Here is a 24500-nt window from a genome sequence, read left to right as displayed (position 1 = left end):
AAGATTCTGATGCTTGCTGGCCGTGGGGTAGTCGGTGGAGTGGATTCCCTTTAATAAATACTCACTTAGCTCCATTCTTCGTGCAGATACTAATAAATACAGGAGCTATGAGATTTTTATCATTATGATAGTTGGATAGTTAGGAGTGTATCATCCATAGCAGCAGCCCACAGGGCCACTATGGTGCCCGTGAAAAAACACAGAATTTGAGCTTGGTTTAAGTTGGTATCCATGCAGCACATAGACGCATGTTTACTATGGCCATAGATCAGAAAAAAAAACTATAAGAAGAAAAATTATCATAAACCCTGCTGTAAATAAATAAATAAAAAGCAAAAGTGCATTTAAATAAAATAGGGTTCTTAGTAACACTGTTTTTGATCAAAAATAGCATGAAAGCTATCCCACCATGGCAAGATAAACCCATTCGGGATAGTCCTACTCTGTTTAATATTAAAAACCTTACCATGTATCAAAGCCTCAAACTTCTGTGTGTGAATCAGACATGAGAACTAACGTGATAGAAGATTACAGTCCGGGGAAGACGGGAAACATTCATATAGACGACCGGTGGAGATGTAGTCAGTGAAGAACTCTGGCCAAATATGTTTGTAGAGCCTTAGTAGAAAATGAAGATGTCTTCGTTCTCCTCATGAAGTAGTTATTTCTCATGTCACGTGTAATGAATATCCCCTGCAGTATTGCTAATGCCGATTCCAGTGTCCGTAAATGAGACGAGAATTAGCTTTATGGAAGATGAGTCTTTGAGAAACGTGTTCAGCTACAGACTCCGAGGAAGAAACTGCTTGTTGTCTGTGGCCTAAAATATATAGGTTTTATTACTAGATGTAAAGCAGAAAACTAAATACTGTAAAATAATATATCTCATATGTTTCCCCTTATTATCTCCAGTAATTGTATTATTACACAATATCAGATCCTCTCAGTGAAGATCTTCTATTTAAGAGAATTTTCCTTATGGACCCATCAAAGACGGATATGGATAGAGACAAGATGGCAGAGAGGATATTACACCTCACCCTAGAGATCCTCTTCCGGCTTACTGGAGAGGTGAGAGATTCTGATGACGTCACATTACACCATTCTTATCTATGGGAATAAAAGATGAACAGAACTGGAGAGGTGAGGACTTTGGAAATGTCTGGAGGGAGATTTATTAATGTGTCTCTCCATAACCAGGATTACACAGTAGTGAAGAAGACCTCTAGTGAGCGCTGTCAGGACCATGTGTCTGAGGGATGGGAAAGACTCCTGAGCTCAATCACAGGGCCTCCATCTCACCCCCTGATACATGAGGACATCAATGACCAGAAGATCCTAGAACTCACCTACAAAATGATTGAGCTGCTGACTGGAGAGGTGACACTGCTGGGACATTATACAGTAACGCTATGAAGGGATCGGGGGGATGACTGTATCATTGTATGTGTCAGGTTCCTATAAGGTGTCAGGATGTCGCTGTCTATTTCTCCATGGAGGAGTGGGAGTATTTAGAAGGACACAAAGATCTGTACAAGGACGTCATGATGGAGGTTCCCCAGCCCCTCACATCACCAGGTAATAGGACTAAATACACACAGCCTATAATTATCTGTATGTTAAGAATGAATTCAGTCCCTGCATGTGTTTCTTCCAGATCTATCCAGTAAGAGGACCACACCAGAGAGATGTCCCCATCCTCTTCTTCCACAGGACTGTAAACAAGAAGATCCCAATGTTCCTCAGGATCATCAGGTAGATGGAGAGAAGGTGTCATGAGATCTCCCCTATGATGTGTAGACGGCTGTGAAGGTCTTGTGCTCAGTCTTGTTTTATCCACCAGTATTATATGTTTTATACTAGTGTAATGAGAACGGTGGAGATGGCAGGATTAGAGCTGATCATAGATGGGACTTCTCATCTGTTTGTGACTTTTACGATATTTGTTTCAGGGTGAAGATCTGACCCATATTAATACTATAGAGGCATATGTAAGGGGTGATGAGCGGTGTAAAGAGGAGATTCCTACATATGACTACCCAGGTGAGTAGTGACCACTAAATGCAGAGAAGTCAGAGATTCTTCTCAGTCACCGGCTGTGGCTGCTTTATCGCTGGTGTAGTCCGGCCGTATCACAATCGTGTGATCACCATTTTGCCTCTAGACCACAACATTCTCTTCCACCCAAAACTGTTCAAATGATTTTGGGCATTGAAACCCTTTTCCATAGAAGTTACAACCTGGATTTTCCACATATTCCCTGTGATTAGGAGACGTTACCTGCCCAGATCTGTAAACCACAAAGCCAGAAAATCACTTGAAGAAAAATATTATGATGGTCCTGTAAGAGAAAGCGGAGGGTAATGATGCTGTTGGCTTCCTAGATCCCTGATATCTTATTGGATGAATCTACCTTCTCTCCCTTCTGTGCTGCTGAATGTCCTCATATGGTCCCTACAAGACCAGGTCCAGTCTTTCTGGCCAAACTTCACCTTTATGATCTACAGCATTAAATGTTGAGGGCCAAGTGTGAATTTCTGTACAATAACAGCAGAGTTTCCCTTTATCCTGAGTTTTAAATTTCTTTTAAAACCAACTAAATTCAAACCAGATTGTGATAAACTAAACAAAAAAACAAACATTACACCTGTGCCACGATATATATCTCTCAGCTAAATTTAAGACACCTCATCTCTGCACTATTATAAAAAGTTGTCTTTGAATGTGTAATATTTTTTCTTGAAACTCATCTGACAGAAAATATTGTCCCTTATGATAGTTCAGATTGCCAAGAGTAGTGTTGAGCGAATTTGTTCGGCGAATGTTCGAAAGTTTCAAATTCGGCATGAATATGGCACATTCGGATTCAAGATCGCAAAGGCGAGCAAATTTTCTTAAAATCAAAAAAGTTAGATGAATTTGCGCTGGACCGCGAATACAGGGCTACCACGGCGCTTTGTTAGCATAGTGCAAGTGTATGATGGGCGATGACATGTGCCAGGTGAGTGTGGGGGCTGTGGAGAGCTTAGAACAGGTCAGATCAGCAGCGCACTGTTTTTTGTTTTTTCCTGTGGGCGGTAACTTTAACTGAGGAAAGCGCGGCCAGCCAATCATAGCGCAGGAAGCATCTACACTGCCCAGACATAAGGGCTTCTGCAATTGGCTGCAGAAATCACATGTCCTCTCAATATAAAAAGCGGCCATGTTCCCTCAGCGCCATTATATCCATGTCACTGCTGGAGACAGACGCAGCTCAGTGTTCTCCTGTGTAATGAGAGATATTAGCTAGGTAGATGGGCGCTTGTATCGTAGTCAGATAGTGTAGATAATTCCTGGCCTGTGTACCTCTGCAACCGCTGGTGCAGCACATTTTTGGTGTTCTTGTGCAAGTACTGAGATTCTGACAGAAACAAAGGGCCCATGCCATACAATAGTGCTGTGCACCGCTGGTATAGAGCTCCATGGCTCAGTATACCTTGAATCTTTTTTTGCAATTGCTAATGTGATCAAGCAAGCGCAGTGCACCTTTTCATTTAGTGGGGTTGAAATTGTGCTCTGCAGAGTCTGCGATTCTTCTTATTGCAGAGCACAAAATCTGTTTTTTCTGTTGCTATTGTGATATTGAAAGCTGTGTGCACTAAAGTTTTTTTTTAGTGTCTGAAACCAACTCAAGTTCAACTCCACTAAAATAGTATCTGAGTAAAAAAATAAATTTTTCCTCTTGCTGCGCCCAGTCAAAAAAATATTTTTTCCTGTGCCAAAAGTCATACCGTGCTATAAGTCAGCTACTACGTCAGTGGCTTTCAAAGTCAGCTGGACGCAGAGCTTATGCAGTGTAACCCAAAAATATTTTTTGCTCTGAGTAAAGTGATACAGCTGGCTAGATCTGAGTTTTAAATATTTTGGAGCATATATTCTATGTCATACTGGCCTCATCCACATTCAAAAAAATAATTCTTCTGTTCCTAAAGTAATACAGTAGGGGACATCTCAGTTTGAAATTGTTTGGAGAATATCTTGTAGGTTTTATCGGCCTTATGCACACTAACAAATTTCTTTTGTCTGTTAGTAACCTTATACGGCAGGCCATATCTTACCTTGTCATTTAGTGTCGCTGAAATTCAGGTGGGTGCTGTGTTATTGCACAGGAAAAAACGTATTTTTCTTTAGTTAATTGCGTGCTTCTACCATTGAATCTGATCAACATGAGTGGGAAAAAGAGAGGGCGTGGTGGAAGGGAGAATAGGCTTGGTATTAAAGGTGTACGTGGGGTATGTGGTAATGTTAGTGAAAGCACCACGTCACAACTGCCCAACTGACTGTAGCAAATGACAGATGGGCGAGTCTGTAGAACTCGTCACCCATTCTACACCATGGACATAAGAAGTGTACTCCAAACAGTCACAGAGTAAAGAGGAGGAAAGCATCTGCAGCGATGCCCAAAATTTTTTTAGCTTGAATTCGGGGCAGGATGAAGTAGGGTCCGAGCAGATTCCTGACCCTCGTCACCAGACGTTAACCGCAGGGGAGGGAGGTGATCCCGATGAGACTCGGATACCTGAGGCTCATGCGGACTGTACTGTGCTGTCAGGGCAACAAGAGGAGAGGGGTCACTCTGAGGGCGAGGAATGGGATAACACATTGGATGATGACGAGGTTGAAGATCCTACTTGGTGTGAACCCATAGTCACGCAGCCGAGTAGCTCATCTGAGGAGGTGGAGTAGGATGACGAGGAGGTTATATTTCGCCCTACGGCGCAGACATGGAGTGATGCAAGCACGAGGAGCACTGCATCCTTAGCCACAACCGTGGCTGTGGCCAGCAGCTGTCATGGGTCTGCAGCTCGCAGTGGCAGCAAGGGTTGCCTAGTATGGGCCTTTTTGGTCACTGCAAAAGGATGAGCCAACTCACGTTTTTTGCAAACTTTGCGATAAAAAACTCAGTAAATTTGACTACTACATGCATGAACGTTCACATGCTCAAACAACATTCTTTACCCTGCGAATCTTACTGCGCTGAAATGCGGAACAGCGCACCTCAACAACCATCATCTGCCCCAGCAAACGCATCCGCTGCTTCTTCCTCCTTCTCTGTTACCGTGCCAAGTATTGTCACGCAGGTCTCCCATCGCAGAAACTCTGGTTCTTTACCCGCTTCAGTCAGGCTGAGTGACAGCCCTTCAGCTGTAATGGAAGCGGACACACCTGCTGTGTTCGTTTCAACGAACACACCGCATGTTTCTAAATCCACCGTAACATCTGCACCTCACTCACACTCCACCAGTTTTTCTGGTTCACCATACTCCGCTCTCTCAGCACCTTAGCCAGCCCTCGGTCCCACAGTTGTGGTCACGTAAAAGATTGTTTTATTCTACGCATGACAAAGCTAAGAGGTTGAACACCACCATCTCCAATCTGTTGACCACGTAAATGCTGCCTTTCCGCCTGGTAGATACAGACGGTTTCTGAAAAATGATGGCCGTCGCAGTCCCCCAGTACCAGTTGCCCAGTCGCCATTACTTCTCTAAGAAAGCTGTGCCTGCGCTATACCAGCATGTCGCAGACAACATCACCCGTTCCTTGTCTAAATCTATGTGTGCCAGGGTGCATTTCACCTCAGACACCTGGATGAGTAAGCAAGGCCAAGGGCTTTACATCTCGCTGACTAGGCACTGGGTGACTCTGGTGGCTGTGGGGGCAGGCGGGGAAGGAGCTGCTCCACAAATCTTGGAATCCCCAAGGCTTGCAGGAGAAACCTCTGTATTTCCCACTTCCTCCACTGCTTTTGCATCCTCCACCTCCTCTAGGGCCTCCACCTGCGCACTCAACCTCTGCCTTAACAAGACACCGCGTTCCAAGGTGCGGAGCGAATACACACCACCTCCGTACTGCGCAGTCAGGGCTCTCCATAATCAGGCAGCCTTCAAATTAATATGCTTTGGAGATCTCAATCATACAGGTGAAGAGTTGTGGGCAGCTCTCCAGGCTCAGTTTGAGCAATGGCTGTCTCCGCTGAACCTAGAACCAGGGAAGGCCGTGTGCGATAACGGTGCGAACCTGTTATTGGCCCTAGGCCTAGGCAAGATCGGCTCACGTCCTCAACCTGGTGGTACAGCGATTTCTCCGCCACTATCCTGGCCTGGATGAGCTGCTTCACAAAGTACGGAAGCTGTGTGCTCACTTCCGACGTTCGCACCCCTCATGTCATCGACTTGCATCGATACAGAGGTCTTTGTCCGTGCCAGTTAACAGGTTGATCTTCGATGGCCGACGCAGTGGAATTCCACTCTGCACATGTTGCAGCAACTGTGCCAGCAGCAACGAGCTCTGGCGCAGTATGTCATGACGTATAGCTTGGGGCAACACAGTACGGACTTGGAGCATATCACGTTTGTGGAGTGGGAACAGATTAGGGACCTCTGCACATTCTGCACGGTTTTGAAATGGCTACTAAACTGGTTAGCACTGACGATGCCATCATCAACATCACTATTCCGGACATATACATGATGGAGCAAACTTTGAATAACCTGCAGCAGGAGGTCCTGGCCCCAGAACAAGAGGAGGATGCGGAAGGGATACCAATGTCTCAAATTTCCAGACTGTCGTCACACAGGCTTATGCCAAGTGACGCTGGATTACAGCGATCGAGGGGGTTTGGTGATACCAGGCAAACTGTTAGTGAAGGTGCAAGAGCCGAAGAACTAATGGAGGAGGAAGAGGTGATGGGCGAGCAACTGTCAGAGGATGAAGAGGATAATCATCCCCTCTTGTTTGAACGTGGTTGGCTGGAGGGGACTTAGGAAACAAGCATCAGTGTTACGCAGCCCACAATACAGCCTGGCTTTGGACCTCCTGGAAGAGCCCGACATATAAGTGCCTTCTTGATGCACTATCTGCAACATGATCCCTGTATAGCTAGGATTCGAAATAATGCTGACTACTGGGTTGCCACTCTGTTATAACGTGGATCTGAGTCAATTTTGCCAGATGCTTCCCGCCCTGAAAAGGGACCCGCTTATGTTGGAGTATCGAAACAAGCTTTTAAGCAACCTTTAATAGAGGTTTTCCCCAAGATAACAGTGAGGCACACAGTGTGCGTCGCAGCTGTAGTCTTTCAACCTCCGGCACGTCAGCTCGTCAACGCCAAAACATTAGCAACAGCAGCTGAGTAAGTGGCAGAAGCAATTTCTGGGAGTCCTTTCACACATTTTTTGCACAAGCTCGTGATGACATTGATGCCACTTCGGTGATGTTAGGCCCTCATTTAGGGCAATGTGAACACTCCTGGTTAGGTCTCCATCTACTGGGTTGGCTGTACTGGAAGAGGTGTGGGTTTTATTTACACTATTTCTACTGTAGTGAAATTGATTAGACGTTGCTAGTGTCTGCCACAAATTTTTTTGAAATATGGAGAATCATGATTGGGTCTCCATCTATTGGGTTGGCTGTAGAGGAACTAGTTTTGGCCTCCTTTGCAATACTTATACTCTAGTGAAATTGATGCCACTTCGGTGGTGTTAGGCCCTCATTTAGGGCAATGTGAACACTCCTGGTTAAGTCTCCATCTCTTGGGTTGTTTGTACTGGATGAGATGTGGGCCGCTAATTTTTGGAAATATGGGGAATCCTGAATGGTTCTCCATCCATTGGGTTGACTGTAGTGGAAGCGGTTTTGGTCTCCATGCATTTCTATAGTTATGGAGTGAATGTAGTGAAATTGAGCATTTGGTGCAGATATTGTTCTCCCCAAACGGGTACGCAAACATAATAAACTTAAAATAGATTTTCAAAAAGCAACCATCAGCCGCCCCATCAAACACCTCTGCTGCTTCTTCCTCCTCCTCTGTTACCGTGCCAAGTTGTCACGCAGGTGTCCGACAGAACAAGCTGTATACCCACTGCAGTTAGGCTGAGTGACAGCCTGTCAGCTGTAAGTGAAGCGGACATGCCTGCTGTGTTTGTTTCTCTGAGCACACCACACGTTTCTTAATCCACCGTAACATATCCACATGCACCTCACTCACGGTCTATCGGTTTGTCCGTTTCACCATACTCTGCCCTTTCTCAGTACTGCAGCCAGCCCTCAATCCCGCTGTTGTAGTCACGTAAAAGACTGTTTCATCCCACACACGACAAAGCGAAGAGGTTGAACTCCACATTCTCCAATCTGTTGGCCACGGAAAGGGTGATCTTAGGCCCTATTTTTTTAAATGTAAACACTTCCGATTGAATCTGCATCTCTTGCGTTGGCTGTAGTGGGACAGGTATGGGTCTGCGTTAAACTACTTGTAGTCTGATGACATTGGTGCCACTTCGGTGGTGTTAGGCCCTCATTTAAGGCAATGTGAACACTCCTGCTTAGGTCCCCATCTTCTGGGTTGGCTGTACTGGAAGAGGTGTGGGTCTTATTTACACTATTTCTACTGTAGTGAAATTGATGCCACTTTGCTGACGTCTGCCACTAATTTTTTTAAATGTGGGGAATCCTAATTGGGTCTCCATCTATTGGGTTGGCTGTAGTGGAACCTTCCTGTTCTGCAGTCTAAGTTGTGTAAGGTTGTGTACCAGTCCTTGCTGCACTCCTGATACAGACTCTGCCTGCTGCACTCCTGATACAGACTCTGCCTGCTGCTCTCCCGCTACAGACTCTGCCTGCTGCACTCCCGATACAGACTCTGCCTGCTGCACTCCCGATACAGACTCTGCCTGCAGCACTCCCGATACAGACTCTGCCTGCAGCACTCCCGATACAGACTCTGCCTGCAGCACTCCCGATACAGACTCTGCCTGCTGCACTCCCGATACAGACTCTGCCTGCTGCACTCCCGATACAGACTCTGCCTGCTGCACTCCCCATACAGACTCTGCCTGCTGCACTCCCCATACAGACTCTGCCTGCTGCACTCCCGATACAGACTCTGCCTGCTGCACTCCCGATACAGACTCTGCCTGCAGCACTCCCGCTACAGACTCTGCCTGCTGCACTCCCGCTACAGACTCTGCCTGCTGCACTCCCGCTACAGACTCTGCCTGCTGCACTCCCGCTACAGACTCTGCCTGCTGCACTCCCGCTACAGACTCTGCCTGCTGCACTCCCGCTACAGACTCTGCCTGCTGCTCTCCCGCTACAGACTCTGCCTGCTGCTCTCCCGCTACAGACTCTGCCTGCTGCACTCCCGCTACAGACTCTACCTGCTGCACTCCCGCTACAGACTCTGCCTGCTGCACTCCCGCTACAGACTCTGCCTGCTGCACTCCCGCTACAGACTCTGCCTGCTGCACTCCCGCTACAGACTCTGCCTGCTGCACTCCCGCTACAGACTCTGCCTGCTGCACTCCCGCTACAGACTCTGCCTGCTGCACTCCCGCTACAGACTCTGCCTGCTGCACTCCCGCTACAGACTCTGCCTGCTGCACTCCCGCTACAGACTCTGCCTGCTGCACTCCTGCTACAGACTCTGCCTGCACCGCCATCTAGTCTGTTCTACTGGGTCCAGCTGCTGAGCGTCCGTTGGTCTGTCCTGGAGTGGCACCTGGCGTTCACCGGGAGCCAAGTCTAACCTCACCATCAGAGGCTCTAGTGAACAGTCCGGTGCTCGCTTAGTCACGCCCCTCCAGGCTCTCCGGGGTCCCTGGCACAGTGGATCCACAAACCATGTCCGTGACTGTGCGCCCTCGCAGGCATGGTCCTCTCTCCTGTTGTACCAGTCGGTGACCCCTTTTGACATGTAAAGCGCAACTGAATAAATTTCGCTGCCACAGTAATAATAATTACAGTACTTGTACTCTGGGTCAATTGATGGCACTTCCCTAATTTGATGTGTTTTGGCAGCTTTTGGTCCCGTTTCTAGGCGTTCCCTTTGCATTTTTTTGGTCCCCCCATTGACTCCTATGGGATTCGGAAATGTTTGACGAATATTCGACTAATAAATTCTGCGAATATCAATTTGTTCTGCTAACTTTTCAGAACCGAACATTGAAATGTTCGCTCATGCCTAGCCAAGAGACACCGAGCACCATACTCCAATTACCCCAGAGAGGTTTCACCACTAGTTACTCACTACTTACTGATGGAGACTGTTGAGATTGATCATTTCAGTAGATGTTATTGTCTATACTCATAGTTTTGACTATAGTAGTTAGTGCCCAAAATACTCTGATTTAACCTCTTCCTGCAGCCAGTTTTGTGTTCCTATCTGAGCCCATTTTTCAAATCTGACGCGTGTCACTTTATATGGTGATAACTTTGAGATTCTTCACAAAGGATAATAGGAAACAAATGGACCTTACAAATTATATTCCAACTTCTCTTGAATCCGACAATACCCGATATACGGTTGTACACTACTGTGTGGGCACATGGCAGGTTAAGAAGGGAAGGAGCGACATTTAGCTATTTGAATGCAGATTTTGCTGGGATAGTTTGCAGACACAATGTATTGGGGACACTGTTCACTGTCACCTGGCAGCTCAACATATGGCTACCACAAACAGGCTTGGCGCTATCTACTCCATTTTCCAGATCCCAGGGTTTGCCTTGCTCATCACCCTTTAACCCCTCTACATGGATTTGGACTTAGACAGAGACCCCTAGGCTTGGGCCACAGTGTTACCTAATGTTTTGTGGTGTGAGATGGGAAGAAGAATAGTCAGATAGCCGATTCAGAACATGGAGGTCAGAGAAAATACAAAATCACACAAAAGTAGTCAGAAAACGGGCCGAGGTCACAACAGGAAACAAATACACAAGCCGGGAGCTGAGCACAGAGGACTGAACCAGAGGAGAACAAGGCTGTATCTGGCAGCTTCCGGCAATATGCTTCCAGCTTTAGTAGGGTGCGGTGCTTTCCAAATGGCTGAAGTAGGGAGCAGATTACTCCAGCTGGACAGCACACACCCATACTGCCAGACTGGATAGTACTACAGGTACCAGGCACCCTAATCTTAGTGGCTGGACAGAGCCTGCGCCGTCCAGAGCTTCTGGTTCTGACGTCTCCTCCATCACCAGCGCCACCTGCAGGATGAATAAGGCGGCACCTGGTGACAGAAGCAGACATCGCAGGAGCAGATCCCAGAGGAGATGGGACCCACCATTTGCAGAAGCCCTAATGTGACCAAATTGCAGAAAACCAGAGCAGTAGAAATCCCCATAAAGTGACCCCATTTTGGAAATTATAACCCTCAGTGAAGTAATCTATAGGAGTAGTGACTATTTTGACTCCACAGGCACTTTCCGGAAATTAGCACGCGGTGGATGATGGAAAATTACAAATATATAATTTCATTACCCAACACATAGTGCCCAGATTGTGCTCCAGGAGACAAACACCGTAAATTAAGTGGGTTCTTCTCACTATAGTAATGCTAAATACATGGATGCTATGTGGTTTGGGCGCACTGCAAGGCTCAGAAGTGAGGGGGGGATCTGACTTTGGGAGAGTGGATATTGCTGGATTGGTTTATGGAAACCATGTTGCTTTTCAAAAGCCTTTGAGCCACTAATAATGTGGAAGCCTCTGTTTTTCCACTGACAGATGATGGACCTGAGTGGGGACTTGTTTTTTTGTGAGATGAGTAGAAGTTTTTATTGATATTATTTCACCTACATAACATTGTTTGGTGGCTTTTTATTCCATATTTGGAGGCAGAATGAACAAACAGTTGAACACCACGCTCTACTGCTCCATCCTATGAGGTTTTCTATTAGACTGTGAACTGTTATTGTCTTGGTGAATAATGACGGCTAACATAGGGCAAAATGTAAAAAAAATCACAGAAAAAGATACAGCCTTACCAACACCAAATCATATAACAAATGCAGTAGCAGGATGCCACAGACCCCCATGATAAAGGTGGGGGCAGCGCAGGTGCAAAATACTGATGGAGCAACCATTCACAAACCTACCAATTCATGGAGGGGGTGGCTGCCTAGTATTAAAGATGCACATAGATGAAGCTTGAATAGGACGCCAGTCACACAGGTAGGTTTGATGCACAGTGTCTGGCTTAGGATAGTGATGATGCCCATACTATTAGATCAGGAGGGCTGCCCAGCACTATATAAGTGCACCCCACATGGACAGACACCCCAGTACACCCAACCAACACTAAAATGCTAATGCATTTGTTATCTGATTTGGTGTTGGTAAGGCAGATTTTTTTTCTGTGATATGTTTTCTTGGTAAATAATGATACTTTTATATAAAGTACATTTTTGCAGAGAGTTTAAGTAGAAATATTCAACAATATAAATTTTAAGGATATGTTATTCATAAATAATAATTGGTTTTATTCTTGGCAGATGACTGTACCAGGAGATCAGAGGGACAGCTGACATCTTCAATTTTTAAATCAGATGATCTTGAGATCAAACAAGATACAATTGAAGTGAATGCCATTACTCCAGATATACCATCATCCCTTCACAGCAAAGATCTGTCATCTGATCCTTTGAAACAGGTCCTGTCTTCTGATTCATTGCTGATTACCAAGGAAAATCAAAGTCACAAAATAAGCATTAAAAAACAAATTGCTCCTAAAGCAAAGAAGCCATTTTCACTTTCAGAATATGGAAATAGTTTTTCCCTCGAAAAGTCTTTTCTTAAACATCAAAGCATTCACACAGCAGAGAATAGATTTTTTTGTTTCAAGTGTGGGAAATTGTTTAACCAGAAATCAGATCTTTTTAATCACCAGCGAAGTCACACAGGAGAGAAGCCATTTTCTTGTTCAGAAAGTGGAAATTGTTTTACAGAGAAATCAAGTTTAATCAAATATCAGAGAACTCACACAGGAGAGAAGCCTTATTCATGTTCAGAATGTGGGAAGTGTTTTAACGATAAATCAAATTTTGTTAAGCACCAAAGAACTCACACAGGGGAGAAGCCTTTTTCCTGTTCAGAATGTGGAAAATGTTTTAGCCGGAAATCATATTTGGTTGAGCATAACAGTACTCACACAGGGGAGAAGCCTTTTTCCTGTTCAGAATGTGGAAAATGTTTTAGCCGGAAATCATATTTGGTTGAGCATAACAGTACTCACACAGGGGAGAAGCCTTTTTTCTGTTCAGAATGTGGAAAATGTTTTAGCCGGAAATCAAATTTGGTTGAGCATAACAGTACTCACACAGGGGAGAAGCCTTTTTCCTGTTCAGAATGTGGAAAATGTTTTAGCCGGAAATCAGATTTGGTTAATCACCAGAGAACTCACACAGGGGAGAAGCCTTTTTCCTGTTCAGAATGTGGGAAATGTTTTAGATTGAAATCAAGTTTTATCAAACATCAGAGATATCACACAGGGGAGAAGCCTTTTTCATGTTCAGAATGTGGGAAATGTTTTACAGCGAAATCATGTTGTATCAGACATCAGAGAACTCACACAGGGGAGAAGCCTTTTTCCTGTTCAGAATGTGGAAAGTGTTTTAGCCGGAAATCAGATTTGGTTAAGCACCAGAGAATTCACACAGGGGAGATGCCTTTTTCCTGTTCAGAATGTGGAAAATGTTTAAGCCGGAAAATAGATTTGGTTGAGCACCAGAGAACTCACACAGGGGAGAAGCCTTTTTTCTGTTCAGAATGTGGAAAATGTTTTGGCTGGAAATCAGGTTTTCTTAAGCACCAGAGAACTCACACAGGGGAGAAACCTTTTTCCTGTTCAGAATGTGGGAAATGTTTTATCGAGAAATCAGTTTTGGTTGAGCACCAGAGAACTCACACAGGGTAAAAGCCTTTTTGCTGTTCAGAATGTGGGAAATGTTTTAGCCGGAAATCAGATTTGGTTATACACCAGAGAAATCACACAGGGGAGAAGCCTTTTTCCTGTTCAGAATGTGGGAAATGTTTTGTGAAGAAATCATCACTTCTTAGTCACCAAAGTACTCACACAGACGAGAAGCCATTTTCATGTTCTTAATGTGGGAAATGTTTTGCACGGAAATCAATTCTTAACAAACTTCAGAGAAGTCACACAGAGGAGAAGCCTTTTTCATTTTTAACCGAAAATTGTATCTTCATAAAGGGGTTGTCCACTACTAGGACAACTCCTTCTAATTCCTCATGTTTGGCCTTGTTAAAATAAAAACACTCATACACACTTCCTGTTCTGGTGCCGTTCCATTGGTGTCACAACTCGCGTTTCCGTAAGGATGTTACATCACACAAGATTGTTACATCACACAATCCTGCTGCCAATCAACGCCACCTTCAGACGTATTGTACATCAACAGGAAGGACATGGCCTGGACATAGCACCAAGAGAACACACACACTGAAAGCACTCTCTTCATACCGTGCTACTGGGTGAATTATAAGCAATTTACAGCCTCAAACATGACTTTCGATATGGGAAAGAAATAAGAAATCAGAGGTTAATCTGAGGTCCTCCACCTCCGTCAGCATGTCTGGTATGCAGCGTTTCTTATGGAAGGTCTTATCTTCCTGCTCCGGAGCTATTACTGCCTCACTTCAACGTGGTAAAAGAAGCAGTCTTAACCCTCATGATGCCAGACAGCTCCAGGCTGTAAGTCCTGCACTAACTTCTTTCTTAATGTAGGCCTCACAAGAAAACAGCTCCACAAATCTCCCTGTACTCTCACCAAAGTCCACATACTGAGCAGTGCTTGCTTCACAGGGACATTTACCTCCCAGCCACAGGTTATTCTGATATGGGGAACAACATAACTTATTTGTATATCAGATTGCGTCTATCCCTACTAAAGAAGATATGGAGCAATATATTCAGAGGCTGGAGACCACATACAATACTGAAATACGTCCCCTCACTTCTATCCTGTCACAGCTTACTGACAAGGTACAGAGATTAGAGGATGACGACGTTCAAGTTAGACGCCATCATAATGCTCAGAAACTAACACTGGATCTTCACAGCCAGTAAATAAACCATCTGTTTAATATGGTTGATGATCAAGAAAATGGCAATAATATCTGGATAAGGGGTATACCTGAAAGCATCAATGCACAAGTGATTATGCCAACACTGCGATCATTATTCACTAATATCCTTGGTGATCCTATTGATAAGGAGGTGGAGATTTAAAAGGTGCACCGTACAATAGGCAATCATGGCCCAGATCCTGAGTGTCCAAGGGACATTATCTGTCGCATATTTTTTTCAATGTAAAAGAGGCCATTGTGAGGAAAGCAGAGGAGTTGGGTCCTGGTGATTTCAATGGAAAACGCATATAGTTGCTCACATATATATCCTGAATGACACTTGCTAAAAGAAGGGTATTGCAACCACTACTTAATGCCATCCGGGAAAATGGCCTGATGTACTCCTGGGGGTACCCATTCCAGCTGTATATTTTCAAAGATCCAAGCAACATGAGACCTGTTTGTGATGCCCTGGACATTCCATATATCTGACTGGCCACCTGCTCCACCATTGCCACAGAGAGTTCCAGCACGTCGCAGAAGGCGTTCAATGGATCAGGAACTTGATGGTGATGCAGCCAGATGGGAAAGGAACCTGCCAATCATATGAGCTCCTGAAATGAATCTTGTCTTCCCTGATGATAGACAGTTTGCAGATGCTTACTTATTTCTTTAAGCATATAATTAGATATATCTAAATAGAGCATTAGGTGCCACTCTTCCACTATATAGAATGTCTAAGTTCATATAAGATCTTAGACCAGGATATAAGTTGAGTTCACATGATACTACTGTAATATCGGGCTGTATTACATTACTTGCTTTATATTCCATGGTTCCACCTAATAGGAACCCTAGAACTGAAAGTTTGACTTACGCCTGTAAAGACAACCCCCAGTTAGGGACTTGCATTGGGATCTGCTTGTTTCGCAATTTCCTACTGTTTCGATATATTCATAATCTATACTTCTTAGACACTGAGAGGTAGACGTTACTATCTACCGTCTATACTTCCTCTTTTCTCTTTACCTTTCTCTCTTCCATTCCCCCTTTTTTTCATATAATATGGCACAACTCAAAACTTGTTCATTGAATGTCAGAGGACTTAATGTTCCAGAGAAAGGAGCTCAAGTGTTTTATCATAGGCATAAACAGCACGTACATTTTCTCTTTCTTCAGGAGTCACACTTTAGAGGTGATCATATACTGTACCTCAGATTACTAATAGATATTATTCATCTTGGCGTCCCAGAAAAATGCTGTTTCGAAGTCTAAGGTGCTGAGTATCGGCCGCCACAGATCACTGCTGCATACTATTGTAGAAACACTGTCTGACACGAAGAGGAGGTATGTGTTTAAGATCTCCATCTACTCCAAAACTTGTATCTCCCTAATTGTGACCAAATTAAGACATGCCGTCATTACTTAAACAAACTAAAATATTTTGCGGAGGACCTTATCATCATTGGAGGTGACTTTAATTTTTTCTTGGATCCTTCTTTAGACGCGTCCCTGGGCTGGAGTCACCAATCTAAAACACAAACAAAAGCTTTGCTAATTGTGCTTTGGTCTCAACCGGTTGATGTATGGAGGATACTACATCCAGACGTAAAGGATTATACCTATTATTCTCCTTTACACAATATGAATAGCCATATAGTCCTTTTCTTAATTAGCCGTCACTTGCCTACATGGCAACCTACATCTCTAAAATGTTGTACAGTAAAGTTAATATATAAGGCGTGGGATAGGGGTAAAAATATTCTGGGGATTGAAAAGTACACAAACTATACTCCTTTATGGCACAGCTATAACTTACCAGAGCTACAGAAAAAAAAATGTTAGTGAGTGAGAGGATATGGGTATATATTTGGTGTCACAACTCTTGAGGGATGGATTATTCAAGATGTTTGAACAAATAAAGGCAGGTTTTAACCTTCCACATAGGGTGTTTTATCAATATCTGCAAATACATATTGCATATACTACACAACTAGAATAAACATAAATTGACATCACCCAATAGATACCATTACTACATCGATGGATACAAAAGGTCTAATATCCCTTATTTATAGGCAGTTACTGGCCCTACATTTGGATAAATATCCTTTGATAGTTAAGACATGGGAGGGGGATGTGGGTCCCTTATCTGAGGAGCAATGGGGGAAATACTGGATTAGACACCGAAAGTTTCATTGTCAGAGTTACAAAGATTGTCCCGAATTCTTCTCATTCATAGGGTATATAGATCCCCAAGTATTTTATTTAAAATTGAAATACAAATGGATGACACATCTCCTATATGTGGTCAAAAGGACGCGCCCACTTGATACATATGACGTGGAAATGTGTAAATATTGGCGACTAATGGAACGTGGTGATGGCTCTTGTACGATCTGTATTTGGGATACAACTTCAGTTGAAACCTAAAATCCGAATCCTAGGAATTCTGGCAGAGGACGTAGACCCAGACTCCATATGGCAGTAGATAGCTCAAGAATATTATTCCCAGCCAGAAAGTTGTTGGCACTACATTGGATAGACAATTCTCCCCCAACGATAACAGAACTAAAATCCAGGATAAATAACACTCTATGCTTGGAAAGTGGATCTTATATTAAAGGAACGCTCTCAAGAAATCCATACACATATGGGAGCAATGGTTAAATACCCCAGGTATTGCTTCAAAGAACCTTCACAGAAATACTATACTGGATCGTTTGTCCATTTCCTTACAGTAAACCAGGAATTTATATCCTTATACCCAAGGTGTCAGCAAATAATAATTGTCTCAGTCCACACAATTGCCCCTTCTTAGATATATCCTTTTTCTTTTGATGTCTCAATAGGGAAAAACATAAGCAGTCGGGAAGTATTCAGATATTTATGTACAAATTACTGTTCCAAAACATTGTACTATAGAGCGATATTGGGATTCATATCATTGTAAACCGTTTTTTGTATTGTTTACTGGTTTTTCTTTCTCTTTATTGTTGTTCTCACAATGTTTGTATAAAAAAAAAAAAATATTGGTAATTCTTTTATTTTTTTTTCCATAAAATCGATCTGATTGAAAAACGAAAGGAGGGAAGGTCTTTACTAGATCAAACGTACACAAAATGCCAAGATCACATGTGAAGGTACTCGTACGAATTTGCAGATAAATGTGGTTGCTCATTGGCAAGGAGGTTACATCCACACGTGTAAAGGACATACGTATCCAAAATAAAAGGGGCACCCGGGCCAGAAATTCATAACCCCACTGACATAGCGGAAGCATTTAGTTGCTGTTTAATAGTTCACTATATAATATTCATGGACAATACCACGACATGCCACCTAATATTCTTGAAACAAAAATTGACAAATATATTATGGACACTGACTTTCCTTCCTTACAGACCCCTGAGCAGGAGATACTAGACAAAGCTTTCACTGAACAAGAGACAGGAGAGGCCAATAAATCCCTATCGGGAAGAGCCCTGGGGCAGATGGATTCAATAATAGATTTTATAAGATGTTTTCCCCCCCAGTTATTACCATTTTTAGCCAAAGTGTTCAATAATATCTCAGAAGACTCCCCTTTTGCCCCCAATCACTTAAGGCTCATATAATGGTTTCATCAAAGCCTGGAAAAGAACCAAATACCTGCCCTAATATTCATCCAATATCATTAAATAATGTAGACGTCAAAATATTCTCTAAAGTGATTACAACACGGCTCTCCCACTATCTACCCTCAATTGTTAGCAACGATCAGGTTGGCTTCATTAAGAGTAGAGAAGCTCGTGATAATAAAAATAAAACATTGTTGTTAACCACTTTACAGCCTGTGGCGTATTAGTACGCACCAGGCTGTCACCCCCTGGTACAGTGAGGGCTCCGGCGCTGAGCCTGCACTGAACCGGGCACATGTCAGCTGATTTATACAGCTGACATGTGCCCCCAACAGCCGCGGATGGAATCGCGCTCCACCTACGGCTTTTAACATGCTAATTGCTGCTGTCAATCTCTGACAGCGGCATTTAACATCACCGCGCCGGAAGCGTGTCACTTACCCCGCCCATCGGTGACCCCGTCACGTGGTCGTGGGTCACTGATGGGTGGGCATGACAACCCTGGGTTTGCAGCAGACCCCAGTGGTTGTCATGTGCTGATCGCTATGAGCGCCACCTACTGGTCGACGCTCATAGCACAGGAGCATTTCTGCTACATAGAGGTGATCTGCTCATCACCTCTATGTAGCAGAGATGATCAGACAGTTGCTGCTTCTATAGAAGGAAGCAAAAAGTGAAAAAAAAAATGTTTTTAAAAATATTAAAATAATATAAAAGTTGAAATCACCCCCCTTTTGCCCCATTCAAAATAAAATATTAAAAAAAAACAACCCACATACACATATTTGGTATCACCGCTTTCAGAATCGCCCGATCTATCAATATAAAAAAATTATTAATCCGATCGGTAAACGGCGTAACGAGAAAAGGAATTCTAACCGCCAGAATTATGTTTTTTGGTCGCCGCAGCATTGCAATAAAATACAATAACGGGCGATCAAAACATCAGATCTACCCCAAAATGGTATCAATAAAAACTTCAGCTCAGCACGCAAAAAATAAGCCCTCACCTGGCCCCAGATCCCGAAAAATGGAGAAGCTACGGGTCTTGGAAAATGGCGCCATTTTGTTTTTTAGCAAACTTTGGAATTTTTTCCACCACTTAAATAAAAAAGAACCTATACATGTTTGGTATCTACAAACTTGTAATGACCTGGAGAATAATAATGGCAGGTCAGTTTTAGCATTCAGTGAACGTCGTAAAGAAATTAAAAAAAAAAACATATGAGGTATTGCACTTTTTTTGCAATTTCAACGCACTTGGAATTTTTTTCCTGCTTTCCGGTACACGACATGGTAAAACCAGTAATGTCGTTCAAAAGTACAACTCGTCCCACAAAAAATAAGCCCTCACATGGCCATATTGGCCAACAAATAAAAACGCTATGGCTCTGGGAACAAGGGGAGCAAAAAACAACAAGGCAAAAGCGGAAAAACCCAGGGTTGCGAAGGGGTTAATTTGACATGCAAAAAAACGGGCACCCAATGTTCCTTGTTTCTGCCTACACTAAAAAAGCGTTCGACACAGTGCATTGGACTTTCTTGAAGAGCACCCTACCACAAATTAGGATGGACTCTTTCTTGTTATCTAAAATTCTCTCCCTCTACACTGACACTAAAGCGATAGGGTAAACGGCCTTCTATATGACACATTTTCTATTAAAAAGGGGACGAGACAAGAGTGTCCCTTATCACCTCTCCTATACACATTGGTGATGGAATATTTAGCGGTAGCATTACACACAAATCCAGATATTAGTGGAGTTACTATAGGCTCACATCACTATAAACTAGCTCTGTACGCAGATGACTTGTTGCTCTATGTTTCAAACCCAATGATCTCATTTCCCTCTATAATAAAGGAATTTGAATAACTCGGCCATGTAAGCAATTTTAAAGTCAACTACTCTAAAACAGAAGCCATGAACATAACTTTTAACCCTGAACTGACACAATAACTAATTTCTAACTTCCCCTTTAAGTGGCAGAAAGACACAATTAAGTACCTGGGTATACAAATTCTGGGGAACTTGGATGATCTGTATCTTTTAAATTATATCCCCCATCCTTGAACAAATGGTTCAAAATCGAATGAATTATAACTTGAAACCCTTGTGCTGGTTTGGTCGTATTAATGTGATCAAAATGGACATTTTACCAGATCTTCTTTATATATTTCAGTCCGTTCCGGTCTGCGTTCCTCAGACCTTTTTCTCCCGTCTCAACAATTCTAACAGCAAGTTTGTATGGGGAACACTGAGGCCTAGGATACGTGTTAAAATATTGTGAAGAAACAGGAGGGAGGGTTAGGGAGCTGCAACGCTGAATCCAAACAGGGTGAAGATAGTCCACTGAAGGGTGCCGGTCCCGCTGGTGAGCACAGACATATGAAGAAAACGAAAAGGAGAAAATCAGCACTCCAACAGGTAAAATATGAAAAAAATGTATTGGATCATTTAAAAAAAAACAAAAATGTAAAATTCTTATGCGTTTATGGCACTAGGGTTGCGCCATTAGTCATAGCAGATGAGAAAAGGACAATGAAGTCATATATATACAAGCACACTGGAGTCACATGACACGAAATGAGAAATCAATTAGACATGCAAAAGGTGTGAAGAAAATCCCAGCCACAGTTCACATTGAAGGCAACTAGATCAAATACAGACTAGATGATCATTGCAAGTGACTCGCCCCCTGGGCCGTGGGGCACACGGAACCGGGCGATAGGGAGACGCTGGGAGTAGTAGTGGCGGCCCGGTCCCGCGGCTCAGGGTGGTCAGGCCAGTGGTAGTCCGTTATGTGCTGATGATTATGTCCGACTACGCCACCCGTGGATTGCGGTTATTAGGAACCGCCGCTGCAAGGCAGTCCGCTGGGGCTGATGACGTGTGCAGATGGGATGGTGTGACTCCCCACGGGAAGAGTGCGGCCCCAGGGCAGTGTAGTGGATGGTGGGAGTGATGGTGATTAGAGTCCCAGTACCGGTAGTGCTGGAGGAGCGAAAGAGCACACAGACAACGTACTGCAGTCCAATGTCTTTTACTCACAGTTCAGGTACTCCAGGTCACTTCTGTACAGGTAGTGACTGCCCGAGCCGTGCTGCGTCCACCAGGTGTGGGGCTCGGTCAACTCCCAGGCAGTTCAGGAGTATGGCTCAGGACCCCCTTTTGCCCTTTCTCTGGCCTGCCTCACCAGTGACCCACTTTTGTCCAGCTGCCGCGGACTTGTGCGGTTAAACGTGGGCCCCGTCCTCTGCTGTCCTATATGGTGCCTTCCTAGCAGGTTTGATGAGGTGTCGCACCAATAAATGATCACGACGACCGGTCTTTGGCTGAGGGTAGTTTCTCCTCCACCAACTTGGGATCCGGTACCCTTAATCTGCCTGACCCTTCACCCTGGATTCTCGTGCGTTCTTAGGGTCCCTTCCACCTTCTTGTTCCTGAGCCCTTCTGTTTCTCTGTCTCTCCTCCGTCTTTCCTGTTCCTTCTTATCCTCCCTTCTCGTGGAGCTGGGCTCAGGTGGCACCACAGCTCCCCTTCACCTCCTCCTCGGCCTCTCACTAGGCCCTCCTGGAGTAGAGCTCCTACAGAGCCTCTACTCCCTGTCTTCTCCTCTCTGGACAGAACCTAGATCTAAGATGGTGCCCACCTTTTATACCTCCCTCTAGCCATGAGCCCAGGTGACCAGCAACCAATGAGCTCCTATCTACGCTCAGGAACCAACCCCTATCTGCCCCTACAGCACTGAGTGTTCCACCCCCCTCCCCACTCCAGACAGGGACATAGTCGGTCGTGCCTGCACTTCTGTCTAGTGGGAGCACCGTTGAGCTGTCCCTCGGAAATGGGGTGTGTGTGCTGTATGCAGCTAACTGAGCCCTGGTCCATACTCCATCCTTACCTGGGAGTGGGATATCACACCTCTGGCAGATGTGCAATACCCCTGTAGCGGCCGAACCCTCGGGGCGCTACACAAGCGTCACACAACAAGCCAGAAATGTAAAACACCATGATGGTGAAAAATAAGATAGAATTAGACCTCATACTCTTATTCATGCATATCCGTATCCCCCTCTGTATATAAACTGTTTATTGCAGGACATTTGTGTGAAGACCACCAGTGTTAGCTGCCAGGGGATTATCCCATATAGGAACACAACATTGGGATTAAGTGTACAGGTGTGAGATCACAGGGTCAGAACATCGCAAATGCCATCAACTATAGCAACGGCAGGTGGGAGGATATACTGATTATAGAGGGACAGGAACATGTATACTGTACATGAGACGGATGATAGCTTCAATATAGAGCATCGCAATAACAATGTCCAATAAACAGAGAAAACGCATATCAATGTCTAAATTGTTAATAGAAATATTGTTCTTATCGATCTGACACATGTAAAAATAGTACAAACAAGCAAGAAAACGATCAATAAGCCAATATTTAGAAAAATAGTTCAATAAACTTTATTGTAAATAGTAACAAGCATGATTTAGGGTAATTATAAATATAGCCATTCCAAACCTTGAAAAAGATTGCTCCACTAGGTACAGCATTAAACATCTAATCCACAATTGGAAAGATACATGTATGTAAACAAGTATTGACAATCAGTACACATACTAGAGGGTGCATAGTCTACCACTAGCCAATAAAGTGCCAAAATAAGTGCATGTATAGTCATTTCAATAAAAATATGCAGTCCATCATAGTCCTGTCTATACATACCAAGAAATAAACGAAAGGGCTGCAGAGAACAAATGACAGGGCACAGGAGCGTCACATTAACCAGCTGTACACGTGGAGCAACAGCCCCGACGCGCGTTTTGGATTTCCCTTCGTCAGGGGGCGTGGAGATTTGTATGTTTGAATTGATTTAAATAGTACCCGAAGGACCCATGGGCCGGAAGGGGCGTGTGCGTAGTCATAGCTACATAGACGCTATCAGCGCCCGCATCACGCCACCACCGGAAAACAAGGCCCCACGTGACCCGGAAGTGACGCGTGCGTTACTAAGGATACCACGACGTGCGCCGGCATCCACATCACATGGCGATAGCTACAGGCCACACGTGACCCGGTAAGAACCATCGCCACAGATACAGAGAGACGGCAGGCGCCGAGGAGCCACAGCACGCACGCGTACAGGGTCATTATTCCAACAATTGTACAGGCTGTATATATGCTTATTAGAAAAAAGGGGGGGGGAGGAGGGGGAAAATGAAGTATAACAAACACTAGATTTTCCATGGCCACATATACAATAGAAGAAGAATAAGGAGAATAGATATATATCAACTCAAAAATGAAAGATTCAAAATAAAAAAATAAAAAATAAACGATATGAAAAAATAAAGATAGTGACAACATGTATAAACATATGCATTTAGAGCCACGACCCAGCAACCACAAGGGGATTCCATCAGGACATCCCACAATGTGTACACACATGTGTGTTAAAAGGCATAATGAATAGGTACATAGATTAAATACGTCCTCGATACAGGAAAGAAAGCATATTAAATATTATAAATAAATGAACCCATAGATGTAAATACATCAATCGCATACAATGTTGCAACCCGCACACATATAGATGGATATCTAAATGTTTTTTCACATAGTGAATACATCAAGCCACGTAATGTCCAATTATATGTATCACTTATCAAAAAATATATACCAGGACGGCTCCATCTGTGTGGTGCAGAGACGGGACGAACAAAGTCAATTATATGCCACACTCGTCAAGTAGACACCGGGACGGCTCCATAAACGTGGCACAAAAGAGGAAGAAGAGAAAGCAAGTAAAACCGCAGCCAGGAAGAGTAGGTAGTAAGGGGTCCTAGATAGCATAGAAAGTACATTAAAAACAGATAAAAAACAATATAAAAAACAACAACACAAATACAAATGCAGGGTTCATGGCATAGAACATAATATAGGCGTTGCACAATTCAATGTAAATTAATGGACACTTTCAA

General features: G+C 43.9%; 1 protein-coding gene and 1 pseudogene across 1 annotated transcript; one reads left to right on the top strand and one right to left on the bottom strand.

The window, feature by feature from the left end:
• The window catches only part of LOC141191570 (uncharacterized), a 773803-nt pseudogene that overhangs the window by 242977 nt on the left and 506326 nt on the right, over positions 1-24500 (bottom strand).
• On the top strand, positions 845-17794 carry LOC141191552 (uncharacterized). Its single transcript, XM_073661455.1, has 6 exons — positions 845-1071; positions 1201-1380; positions 1455-1578; positions 1658-1755; positions 1953-2043; positions 12304-17794. Exons 1-6 carry the CDS (start codon positions 979-981, stop codon positions 13722-13724), a joined length of 2007 nt encoding a protein of 668 aa, XP_073517556.1. The 5' UTR covers positions 845-978; the 3' UTR covers positions 13725-17794.

Source organism: Phyllobates terribilis, unplaced genomic scaffold (genome assembly GCF_046119375.1).
Source record: "Phyllobates terribilis strain yellow unplaced genomic scaffold, ASM4611937v1 Scaffold_47__1_contigs__length_9908305, whole genome shotgun sequence".
Lineage (NCBI taxonomy): Eukaryota > Metazoa > Chordata > Amphibia > Anura > Dendrobatidae > Phyllobates > Phyllobates terribilis.
Note: the sequence above shows the minus strand (reverse complement) of the source record. Positions and strands in the feature narration are given on the sequence as shown.

Bases quoted from the DNA above. Each gene is read 5' to 3' on its own strand.
- LOC141191552 (XM_073661455.1), top strand. From the start codon at position 979: ATGGACCCATCAAAGACGGATATGGATAGAGACAAGATGGCAGAGAGG. The intron at 1,579-1,657 runs GTAATAGGACTA...TGTTTCTTCCAG, and splicing joins CCAGCCCCTCACATCACCAG to ATCTATCCAGTAAGAGGACC. The intron at 1,756-1,952 runs GTAGATGGAGAG...TATTTGTTTCAG, and splicing joins ATGTTCCTCAGGATCATCAG to GGTGAAGATCTGACCCATAT.